Source organism: Sturnus vulgaris, chromosome 4 (assembly GCF_052056855.1).
Source record: "Sturnus vulgaris isolate bStuVul1 chromosome 4, bStuVul1.hap1, whole genome shotgun sequence".
NCBI classification, from domain to species: domain Eukaryota; kingdom Metazoa; phylum Chordata; class Aves; order Passeriformes; family Sturnidae; genus Sturnus; species Sturnus vulgaris.
The window spans coordinates 38,476,300-38,489,533 of record NC_142246.1 but is presented as its reverse complement, the minus strand read 5'-3'; the positions used below and the strand labels follow the sequence as shown (position 1 = coordinate 38,489,533).

General features: G+C 35.6%; 1 protein-coding gene across 1 annotated transcript in view; it reads left to right on the top strand.

Annotated features, from left to right (window-relative positions):
* Positions 1-13,234, top strand: part of TLL1 (tolloid like 1) — a 127,049-nt gene that overhangs the window by 74,762 nt on the left and 39,053 nt on the right. Inside the window, exons 8-9 of the mRNA XM_014878551.2 lie at positions 1,403-1,527; positions 7,962-8,077. Of these exons, the coding sequence (XP_014734037.2) occupies positions 1,403-1,527; positions 7,962-8,077 (241 nt within the window). The remainder of the gene's footprint in view (positions 1-1,402; positions 1,528-7,961; positions 8,078-13,234) is intronic.

Sequence of the window (13,234 nt, the reverse complement as noted above, 5' to 3'; positions counted from 1 at the left end):
GATAAGTAGCAGGAATCACATCATAAAGTTCTAGTTGTACACAATTATTTTGTCCACGCTGTATTAAAACTTGCAGTATGTTCTTTTGTTAAAGCGCTAAGGCATTCAAGAGAGAATTGTTTTCAAAATATCAAAAGCATCAATTTGATGTTGTGCTGAAATTCAGTGGAAAATAGAATTATAATTTATAGATGCCATCACTTTCTAAAAAATAATATGCCTTAGTTCTAGAAAATAAGTTCATGCCATATGTAGTTTATTTCACTGTTTAGGATAATGTCCTGAGATGATTCTGTCTTTACAAAATTCCTAGTGATGCCTCAAAAAATCTAACTGGATAAAGAGAGCAGTATGTATCTGCAATACTCAAAATGGTTCATTTATTATAATTTAAAAACCAGTATGTTTTTATAAATGGTATTCCTAACTACAAAGATCCTTACTGTTCATTAATTTTTGGATCCATATTATATCTGAAAGTACCGGTTTTACTTTTCAGTAAAAGCCCTACAGGTATACAAGTGACTATAAAAAAATTAAATAAAAAGAGACTATAGAAACATGCTTTTCTGTTAACTTCTATTTTATGGGATTTAAGGCTTTTAAATTCTGCAACGTGATAATAGAATGTAGTTTTGTATCTTAGTCTATTAAAGAATTTAATCTATTTGAGAATACCAAAGATCATATTTAGATCATATTTAAAATCTGGGAAATTTTGAATAAACTGCACATTTGAAACAAGTGTACTTCTCTATGATATCTTGTCATTTAAGGTTAATGTCACTAAAATCACATATGGTAAGTTGATATATTTTATTGTGAGGCAAGTAAAGGTTAGCAAGTAAGCATTTCTGTTTTGAAAGTGTCAGCAGCTAGAGTGGAGTTAAATGTCTTACTGCACTTGACAGATACATGATTGGCAAATGTGTTTGACTTTACCTGCTCTCACATGTAAGTGAGACTATAGGACTTCTCATAGAAACTTTGTTGGAAATAGGGGCTTTGTGATTAAGAATTTTATGCTAGAGATTTACTTATGTATTTTTATGCAATTTTATTTTTTTTCAATATAGCGATAGGTTAACAGCACTATCTTTTACCTATGTAGTCTTAATTGTAGTAAGAGATCTTCCTCTTGTTTAGCAGAAATACAAAAGCTGATATGTGAATTGATGTACTGAGAGAAGATTCTTTTTTGGTAACTTTGCATAATGTTTGCCAAGCTGAGGAATTTTATGGCGTGTTGTCTGCATTTAAAGTTCTGTATTTTACCCCTTATTTATGCCATATGTAAAAAACAGAAATACTAAACAGGTATACATTCATGGAACTCAAACAGTTTTATGACAGAAACCTGATAGGGGTTTTTGGGGTCTATTTTTATTTTTATTTTTTTTAGGGGCATGTTTCTGGATACCATTCTCCCTTCCCGTGATGACAATGGTATACGACCTGCCATTGGCCAGCGTACCCGTCTAAGTAAAGGAGATATTGCACAGGCAAGAAAGCTGTATAGATGTCCAGGTATTGCACCACAAACAAACAAAAACCACATACTAGCAACTGTTTGACTTGCTGCTCAAGAGGAATGATAAACTTTTTGAGTCAGTGCTCAGTATTCTCTTTGTGTTGACAACATAGGCTGCTCAGGAATCAAATCATAAAAAAATCTTATGGATAAGGTCACTGGAATGCAAAGCACCTAAGGTGACATTTCAAGCTACTTTTCTTAGCTGTTCAACAACTAGAAAAGAGAAACTAGAAAAAGAGGTTTAATATCATTTCTGGTTTGCATACTGGCTCAAGTCCTTTATTTGAATTAAAGTTGAGTGCAGAAGGAGCAAAATGAATTATTGCACTTGACTTTGAACCCATTTTATTCTTTTTAAATTTGTCAATAAAAGAAGTGAGGACAACTAAATTGTAAAACTCTTGTGTGGATGAGATGCTTAGATCTTGCTACAAAATTTCTACAGTCTTAGCAGATAAATTTACGATTTTAATGGCTTCTGCCTAATTCTATCATCCTATAATTGAATGCATATTTATTTTTTATCTCAAAATAGTGAGGTAGAGTTGCTTTCTGTCTCAGAGACATCAAGTGGCAAGCCTGGAGTAACTCAGAGTCAACTCTGTGGTTCATGTTGTTCTCTAGTGCTCTTTCTTCACCGAGTGCTGCCAGAATGGTGGAAATCTCTATGGAAAAGGTTTTAATTTCCTTGCTCTGTTTACTTCTGACACTACTGTTAATCTTTGATGTCAACCAAAGAAGTTCAGAAGTGCCATCTCTCAGTCAGAATTTACCAGCAAGATCCTTGTGGGAGGCTAGACGCCCCAGCTCTGTGCCACATAGGCTTACAGCCATACTGCTCTTCGTGGGGATTAATGACATCCCAGGAACTGCTTTAGCTTAGATATATTGCCACTTTTAACCAGATGATCAATACAAAAGGACTAAAGAAAGGGATCAGTATTAAAGTAATGGAGTTGCTTCAAATTTGTACCAGCAGCAATGGGATCTACTGAAGATCTGGGGATTCTGATGTGCATTTGGTGTACACTGTACAGCTGAAATACGCTTTTCCTTTGTGCTGTAAGTACGCTGAATCATAGTCTTGTATATAACAAGTACATGCACAGAGGTTCTGGGACTGCCAGAGCAGGAACCACTTAAACACCTTTTCTTTAACAACTGTTCCTTTGGGAACAATTTTTGCTCTTTCCTTTGGGTACAGAAAGTACTTTAATAATGACGTGCTTGGCAGCATTATTTCTAATGAAGGCATACAGAGAACAACAATTTCATAATCACAAAGAATACGTATATATTTTGATAAAAGACAAATTTTGGAGGGAAAAAATAGTCTATAAAAGTAAAACCACTGTGCAAGTAGGTAGTATCTTATGATCATATTGACTTAAGAAAAAAAAGGAAAGAAATTATAAACTAGCCTATTCTGTATGATATAATACTCTCATATGCACTTGCAGAACTGTAATAGAGGCAATGTACATTTTGAGCTAATGTTCAAAGAGTTGTTCAGAGAAAATAGCCTTTTTAAATATGTCATGAAAACATACTGTGAGTTGTAATTTCTTTCAGTGTCATGAAAGTCTTGTTGAAAGTTCGTTTCACAGTATTGTAAAACCACTGTGGTTGCTCAGTAGCAGTGTGCACTTGAAAAGTAAGATATTTTTTTACAGCACCAGTGAACACAGGTTACATGAATAATAAAAATGAATGGTGGTTGAAGGATTATACTCCTTTTCTGGCACCCAGCTTTGCAAACTTTGGGGATAAAACACATTGTTTTTTCAGCCTTACTCAGATGAGCCATGCCAAAAAAGAAGGTGAATTTTAAGAGAGAGAAAAGGCAAACGTTTTTTCTACAAATCTTAAATAGCATACTATTTAAAATGCTTATTTTTCAGTTAATGCTTTTAATAGAAGCTGCATGGCTGAATAACACAACCAGAGTGAATCCAATAAAGAAAGCAAGTCTCTGAAAGTGGCACAGTACTTTTCTTCTAAAAAATTTTCCAGCAAATACTGAAACTGAAAATTCAGACAGACATAAAGTTTTTGGTTTTATGTAAAGAATCAAACTATCATGGTAGTGCAAAGCAATAAAATCCCCAAAACTATGTTGGTTTTGGAGGTATGTTCTGTTTCCTATTTCAGGCAAAAGATATTAATCATGATGCCTTCTTATGATAAAGCAGCAGTGAATATGTCAATCCTTAATAATATATGCATTGTTTCATAGGTTCATTTGTGTTGCCTTAAACACAATAGAATGAAAATGAAGAAAACAATTATTTAATCAGCATTTCCCAGAGACCCACACTACTATGATGAAGTATTTTATAGTACTGTGCATGTTTTGTTTGGAGTTCTAATTGTTTCTGCAAACAGTTGTTGGCTCAAGTCTTTTTATGGGGCCCATGAACACCAAGTTGAACTCAGGGTTGCTGGAAAATACAGGTGATCCTCACAGCAGGGAAGCAACTGAGCCTTCCAGGGTGTTTTAGCTAGTCAGGATATTTAGGGTCATTATTCAGGAAGGGGTTTACTGACCAAGAAACAGTTTTGAGACTGGTGAAGCCAAAGAGTGAGATTTGATAACCTGCCTTTAAGCAGCAGGGTAAGTTTCAGGTCTCTAAAATGTAGTAACAGTAATTTTGGTTTTTAAATTTTCCTTAGGATTCTTGTAAAAGGAAAATGTAATGGCTGATAGGGATCTGTTACATTTTTAAACCGAATTATATTGTTATGTGATGGAATAATAAGGGGAAAGAAAACAGCTAAGTTGGAGTCCTTCCTCTGCCAATCTGATTTTGTATTTTGAGTGTCTTGGTATTTGAGAATAAAACTTGAACTTCAAGGTTGGATGGATTACAGTGGTTTTCAGACAGTCTAATTGAGTAATAAAATGTGTTTTTTTTCTATCTGTTAAAATTTCAACACAGGCCTGCCTCTATAGTTTTATATAGAAATTGTAGTTAACATTTACGTGTAGTTTTATAGGAGCAGAAGAATAAGAAAGGAAAATGATGGAGAAAGTACTTATATTCCAAAAGAGAGAACAAAAAAAAGTGGATGGAGTGGGACTGCATAATGGATAAGAAAGAAGTCTCAGACTAGTGAGAGAAATCTGTTTAGAGGAAGAGAAGGTAGATGGATGAAGTTCAGCAAATTTACAAATTGCCTAGGTCTGTGACAGTGTGTGTAGAAAAGAGCAGATGAAGGCTGAAGCCTGTCTCTTTTTTATGCTCTCACTATTCCTCAGGCTTAATTTGCTGCCATACCTATCAGATTCGAAAAGAATGCTCACCTTCAAAAGTCAGCCTTTGTTCACTGCAAAAGGAGAATTAGGGTTTTCAGATTAAGACAGTTTCCCTATAACTATAAAGAGAAATCAAGTCGATAGTTAGACCCTGAGTTGTAGTAAAATGATTTAAGTTTTTGATTTAATATGATCAGAAGTAGATATTTTTAGGGCTCTGTTGCAGCTTTATGTGCCATTTATGTATAGTGTCTAAGTGTTAAAGAACTTAAGGAAAAAGGATAAACTCAAATTAGCCATAAATGATAGTATGCATTTGCAAGTGCTATGTGCAAAGGAATGAGACTTGGTTCCCTAAGTCTCCTGTAGGATCTGGGCTTCATCATTTGCAGATTTCACAGTAATCCTTGATGGGACTTGACCCTGTGTGTAGGCCAGCCCAGAGAGGTGTCATACACAGGCTGTGTAATTAAACACTGCTTCAGAGTACACTGATGGGAATTGCTTTGTATAAGCACATACCCTACCTGCTGCCTACACCCACTGCTACTCTTTACAAGGAGAAGCAAAAATAGTTTCCCTCTCCTAACCACGGAAAGTCTTATTAGATGTCTAACCTTCTCAAGCTGTAAAACAGAAGAGAGTGGCTTTTGTGGCTAGAGAGTGTGTGTGGGGAAAGCTAAAGTGGCATTCCTGCACGTGGTCTAGCCTAGGAAAATTGATATAAGGCATGACATTTGAAAGGGGGGAAAAGCATCAGAGAAACCCTTGGCAAATATTAATGATTAATGAAGGAATAAGAATATACAAATGCTTTTTAAAGCAGAGCCACATAAGATGGAAGTTTTTTGAAGTAATTGATATCTTCTGAGTTGAAATATACTAAAATAAGTATGAAATGAAATTTAAATAAGTGGCCCTTACCACTGATTTGCCTTCCACGTTTCTCGCCCAAAGTGGATTTCATTACTAGTGGACCATTATACAATAAAAAAATCTTATAATATTCTGTTTTATAAGCCTAGTCGTGAATACTTCAGTTGCTACAGTCCAAATACAAAGGAAACTTTTACATTCTCTAGTGATAGAATTTTAACTGTTTCCCATTGCCGAGAAATGTGCTTTTCAAGAAGAAATTCCCAAATATTGCCCTGTCTACTGCAGCTTTGGAAGCCAGCCTCGAGCTCAGATCCCATAGAAAATTAATGCAACTATTGATTGGTATAAGCTCTTCCTGTTGTAGTTCCCCTGAGTAATCAAGAATTTAATATTAAAAGATAAATATGGCAAAACACATAAAGCCCAAGTGCATTTTATAAGTTCTAATTGTGTTAATTCTTAACAGAAGGTATCTACTTACAAGTTTTCTTATGCTTCTGTTAAATTTAGGGATATTTCTGAACATAATTTTAATTTGATAGAGAGCAGCCAGGGATTGCATAAGAATATAAGGTAAATTTTCATATGAAATAGCTTTATTCTGTAATTCCAGGGTGGGGAGAGAGAGTTCCATGACTCCTTTTGCAACTTAGAAGCCATTGGTTTAGGTCTATACACATCTTCTGTATATGGAGCATGGAATGTTCCAGCGTAGCCTTAATGAAATCATGCATGAGAGGAAGAATAAGAGAGGGCTTTAAAAGAGGTGAGAGGAGAACTTGGATTCTTGTGGATGTCACATTTTTAGGCCCTGCTGTCCTCTACTCCAACAAATCCACTGTTGGCTTTTTCTGAAGTGCTTTACTTATACACTGTAAGCTATGGCACTGTTCACCAGCTCTGGGAGAACCCAGTACAGGACTCTTCAACTTAAATGTCTTTGCATTCATTGTTGTGTTAAAAATAAATTATGGTTAAAAAAAGATATGACCTTTTCAATGAAAAGGCAGAAACTTCATTTACTGAGGCTGCCTGCAATTTTTTAAAGATAAAACCACATTTTTTAAATGAAGGGAGGAAAAAGTTTTTCCCGTTTCCTTCCTAAAGGACATAGTGGTGGTGACTTTAGCCATCACACTTCTTGAGGCCCATGCCAATCTTTCCTTTCTCTCCTCATCATGATAACCATTTGAGTGTTGGAGAGCATATTTAATGTCTTGAATGTAATTTACACCTCATATAACAGTGCAGTTGTCCCATCACATCTTAGATGCATTTTAACAAAACAGCCATTATAGATGTGTTGTCTGTCTTTGTCATAAGCAACCCTTTCCTTTGTCCTCTTTTATTTAAAGATTTTCCCGAACATTTGTAATTCATTGATATTTTGATGACACAGTTGTTCACCTTCTGGCAATGGTAGCCCTGTAATTTGAAAGTACTGAAGATCTGTTTACACTGTTATTCATGAGACAATATCAAATTCATATCTTGTATCATACCTGCAAAATCAATGGGTGAAAAAGTTTGATTAAGGTCGGAAAAGATTACTATCTAAGATGCAACACCCTACCAAAATCAGTTTTAATGGTGGAGAACAGCAGTAACTTCCAATGTTATATTTTAGTGTGAAGATGATTTATAAGCCAGCATCTAGCAGCATGATTGACAGGTGAGAGAAGGGTGCTAAAAACTTCAATAATAAAGAATATAAAAGCCTTTGGTATTTTAGGACTTTACATTTGCTTTGCTTTTACTGCTCATTTCTCAACAAATCACTCTTGCTAAAGACTTTGTAGAATATAGGATTTAGTTTTCTATACCAACATAAATTAGTGAGTTTAGGTCAGATCAGTTTTTCATGTGGGTAAAGGACTAAATTAAATGAAACCACTGACAGAATTTCAGTGTGATGCAAGTCATGTTGTGCTAGCATTTGTTTTAGTTCTTTAAGGATATCTAACTTTTTTTTTAATTACCAAAAGGATTCTATGTATAATATTGTGGTTGATAGACAGCTTTGATATTTATTAGACTGCCATAATATTCGTTATGTCAGCAGACAAACACACAAGCGAAATAGTTAATGGAATAAAAACATCCTGCATAAAATGGAATGAATGTCACACTGGCTGAAAGTCATGGCTTTGAATAAATTGTAAACTAACTAGTTTATTTTCCATTCTGCATCTGCAGTGAGTTAAATGTATTCTGACTAGGTATTGGAAAGATGCATTTTTCTCCGTTAGGCACATTAAATTTTATATTTTTACTGTAACTTGTTTCTTTCAGCCTGTGGAGAAACACTGCAAGACTCTACAGGCAACTTTTCTTCTCCTGGATTTCCAAATGGTTATCCTTCCTACACACACTGCATATGGAGAATCTCTGTGACCCCAGGAGAGAAGGTATTTTGATGTTGCTTTAGCTAGACACAGATACTATTTTCAAAATAAAATGTTATGATTAGTTAGTTGTTTAAAAGATGCATATTAATTGAAAATAATGGGATGTCATAAAAAATGGGACTATGTACTATTGACTTTACTTTGATCTGTGACATTAGAGCCACATCATCGGGGGGTGTCCTTGTGAAATAAAGGCATGATTTCAATGTGCTGTATGTTTGCACCATGAACTTCCTTTAAAACTGGCTCCGGGTTCAATTTATGATTCAATATAAAATTAGAAGAGGTGATTCAGGCTCCATTTTCCAGCACGGGCTCAGGCAAGCTGGCTGAGCTGTATGGGGCTGATAGCTGGGCTGTAAGTAAGGAAGTTCTTCGTGTGTTCAATAAGATGTTTCTAAAATGAGACCGTAATAACATGAGTAAAGAAAGTGTCATTGTGGGTGTTCCCTGGAATTGGTTCTACTGCATATAGTTTTACTTTCTGGGAATCAATTTTATGGGAAAAAGAGTGGGGGAAAAATGGGCTTGGTGAGAACAGTTTGGAGAGAGAAGTGTGCTGTCCTAGTGAAAGTAAAACATGTCCTTCTTGTCTACACTTTCAAAATTTGCTAGTTAAACCTTATCTTAAATTATTGGCTCAAATACCAGGCTGCTTCAAAACAAATAAGGATAGAAAGAGTGATAAAAAGCTTCAGCTGAGAGACAATATGCAGGAAAAAGGATGTAAGTTTCCTTACATGAAGCAGTGGCTGATAGCAAGCAGGCAAATACTAAAGACGACTAAAATACAGAATCCAAAGACTGAAATATAGAATCTAACAAATTCAGTGCTGGCAAGTTCAAATAGGAAGACCCAGCACTTCCCCCAGATATTTCAGTCTCCCACTATGTATGAATTGGACATTTGTTCCTCTTGATTGTATCACTTTGTTCCATGTTTCTTTCAGGTCAGCGTCCTGGTAGACACCAAGAATATGTAGTCTTGATGGTCTAATAGATCCTGAGGAGCTGTAAGGGCATTTGCTACTGTGGGGAATGAAAACAAAGTCATTTGGAGTGTGTTTGCCCTCCTCTGGGCAAGAGCCAGAGACAGGAAGAAAACTAAACACTCTCTGCTGGGAGGAAAAGGGTGGCTCAGTAGCTTGTCAGGGAAAAAAAAATGAAGAGATGAATAAGAGAATGTTTGTGCAAAGGATGAAAATTGCTCTAGATAGTAAATTTATGTCCCCATGATTTGTGTTGTGTTTTAGACATTACTGTGACAATAACAGAAACTTTAGGGATTTTTTCCACCACTCCATTAAAAAAATAATGAAAAAGTGTGTTCATCTACAGTCATTTGCTCTTGAAAAAAATACTAATGTGTGAGTTAGTGTTGATATTTAAGTATTTATAGCATACTCCAATTTTGCGTAAGCCTGTATGTAGGCAACAGTGTAATATTAATATGTTAATAATATAATTTTAAAAAAGTCTTGAGTTTGTAACCACCACCGAAGCTGTATCATACTGGAAAAAATCTTAATGGGAGAAATCCTCTGTGTTGAAATCAGCAACATGAGAGGACTGGCTCCTTTCCCAATTTACCTACTGCCCCAAATGGGGAAAAAGATTAAGAAGAATTTTCTAGCTGAAATTTTACATGACATGTCATGTCCATAGGGCACTGTTATTATCTACAACTCTCTAGTCTCCATATAGTTCAGCAAGAATAAAGTAAATAATATTTGTGCTAATGTCAAAAAGTCTATTTCGTCCATGCTATTCCCATAGGATACTGGCTGCCTTGAGATAAAGAACCTTATTTACAACCATGAGATCTAAATCTTAGCTAATGCATATATCATGATACCTTGGACAAGCATTATACTTGATCCCAATTTTTCCTCAGTAAATGGTGATAACACATGCATATAATGAAGGGAAAAGGGAAACTATTCAAATTTTTGTTCCTTTGCTGCTTTGGTCCTGATAAATCTCGGGAATATTGTATGGAGATTAGAGTACGTGTAAGTGCATCATGTCTTGTTCTGAAAGGTCAGTGAGCACTTTAGTCACCTTAAAATAAACTGAAAAGGCTTTGCCTAGCTCTTTTCTATTTATTTATTGAGATTTAGCATTCTGCTGTATGAGCATAGTTTGGACAACTTCTATCCATGCTTCTTTGTGCACGTAAGGACTCCTCTCATCTTTGAGGCCCAGAAATTTAGAGTGGGACTACAGTGGCATGCACTAGTTGTAGAATTCCCTTTATTCACAAGGCATCATAAATTTCCAAGCCAATGTAAAATATGTGTGTTCTTTTTAGTAAAATAAGGCAGTCCATTCACCATTTACTTTTGAGACTTAAGACTACATGGTAAATTGTAGCTGTAAGAGTATATCTACTCAATATATCTATACACAGAAAAGTCTCGGAGGGAGGATGGTGTTATTAATGCTGTATGCCCCCAGCCAGGGTGAATCCTGCCTTTGGATGTGTAGAAATTTTATTGGCATAGGGAGAGTAGCAGCTGTGCCAGTGTTTTATTTGAATCTGCCTTTTTGAATAGGTTACTTTTAAATTTTCCTTGATGTTTTACATGAAAGAAAAAATAGGCAAGAAAAATCCTTGATTGATACGGGTAAAAAAATGCCACCTGCAGAAACCTTGGTTCGCATTACCAGTATTTGTTGCATATTTTGTGTTTTCCTCTCTCAGGCAGTAGGAGGATGATATATTCTCTTGGAAGCTGCAGTAGCACAATCAAATCTGCTGTGTAATCAATAATTCTTTAATTGTGCTGACAAATACCCATTGATTGGTTTTGATTGTTTTTCCTGGGAAGCCTCTCAGCTATCCTGTCCCCTTGAACAAGATCTGCCTTGTCTGTAGGTCTATTTAATACTTCACAGAATAGCAAATCAGAATCTTAAATATATTTAAACTTGTTTGGTTCATGACCAGAAATCATGCTGTGACAGACTGGGGGTTCTGCCTATGTACAGCTAATGAATTCTGGTGAGTGTGAAGAAATTGCTGTATCATCAAATACCTTGGCATGTCAGAGTGAGAAAAGGCTGTGAAGGTTATTTCATGTAGTTTCAAAAGCAGCTGCCATTGAGGAGGCTCATTAAATTTTAACCATTTCCATTTAGTTAGCAGCCCTTTGAGACATTGACATGATCACAGCTAAGTGAAACCATCCATTTCCCAACTCTATCCTGGCAACTAAGGTTTGGACAAGGTGAATTTCCAAACAAAGAACAGAGATGAAATCTGATGTTTCAGCTATGTCATGGAAAAAGGAAAACTTGTGGCTAGACTGGTGAGAGACCTCGGGCTCTAAGGAGCTGAAGCAATGAAGCAGGTATAGGTTGTGGCTTCTGTGGCTTGCTTCCCGCAGAGCCAGCTGGGTTAGTTTAAGCAGCTGCCTGCATCTCATCAGGGCAAAGAAAAGGAGCTCCCCCTTGTGAACCCCTCTGACTGCACAGATCGGGGGGAAGTGGGTATGGCTGGAAAAGGACAGGACTGATGAGGGCAGCAGGCTTTTCATGCAGCATGGCTAAATACAAACAGACATGCCTGCTTATGTTTTGAGAAAGAAAAGAAGGTAGGAGCTTAGAGGGAATCTGAACTGCAAAGTGGGCGATTTGAGGAGAACAAAAGTTTTACAGTTGGTGTGGTCTCTTTATTTGAAGGAAGATTTGAAGGAGAAAAATTCTGCCAAGGACAGAGAATGCTGTGTGAATGAGAGGATGATCTCTCTGCCATTCTCTGAAGTAGATTGAAATAGGATTTAGAAATGTATTAAAAAACTGAGGCAGAGTAAAGCATAGGAATGTTTGTACTTTTAGCCAGCTCTTCATATTTCTCATGGTAAATAATGTGGGGTTAGAATTCTGGAAATATTTGTGAATTTATTTGTTCAGTACATCTTCCTGTAGGACTGACTGAATAATAAAGGCAAAATGTCCCATGGATTAAATATCCATGAAAGGGTGCACGGGAGAAGAAGTTTGAGATGGAACTAAACCATCTTACCTGACTGCCTGGGTTCATTTTTCAAGTTATGGAGTTAAAATTCTTTTTCTTGCATATGGACTAAGGGTAAATTCCTCTCCTTTCAACTGACACTCACAGCTGCTCCACAGGCTGCCATGGAGATGTATTTTTGCAGTGTGAGGTATCTGCTACTGTGCAGCAATTCGTGTTTGTTTTATAATGGCAGGTTTTAATTGTGAGTTTCTAGGATCAAAGCTAAGATAATATCAATTCTATGTTCAAATGTGAATAGAGAAGATTTTTGGTTAGTTTGAAACATTTATTTATGTACATTTGAGGAACTGTTTCTGAAGAAAATGAATTGTTTTTCCAAATACACCTAAATCCAATAAAATATATTAATTGGAAATTATTTTGCAATGCAAAATACTAATGACTTTTAATTTGCTTGTTTGGACTTATCCCTGTAATTGCAGGACATGATGCTAAGACTATCCCAGTCTGCCAGGGTTTAAACTGTAGCTATTATGTCAATGCATTATCAGGACAAATCCTATTCTTGTGTTAAAAGTGTAAGTTTATGGCAGTTTACTATTAATATTTCTGAAACAGGATAATGTAATTTACTTGGATAATATAATTTAATATAAGGGTAGTATATTCTCAACAACACTGGGAGTGCAAGTTCAAAAGTTCCAGAAATGTGCAAAACTCAGATTTCTGTATAAAAAGTTTTATTATAGGTTCATTAGGAATCTTAAGGGACTGTGTAGCTTTTCTTATTAGTGGAATTGCTTTCAGAATTTCTGAAATATTCTGCAATTCTGAAATATTTACTGTCCAACATTGTCAACATTTATGTGTCTGAAAAGAAAATATCTTGTCAAACCAGTAATAGGAGAAGCATAAACCAAAATAAAATAATGATTAATTTTTTTTTTATTTGCAGCTTATTATAGTCAGTGCTGATTATAGTCAAAATGTAATGGAAGAGGAATTGGCAGTAGAATTATCAAGTAACATACTTATATTACTTTAATATTTTACCGAATTAGCCATCTCAAATTTTTATTTCTCAATAAAATCTCCCTGTGAGCAATTAAATGTGAGTAGTTTGTCTTGAATCTGCTCAAATATATAAGATTAAATAAAAGAAACTTTTTATGTTC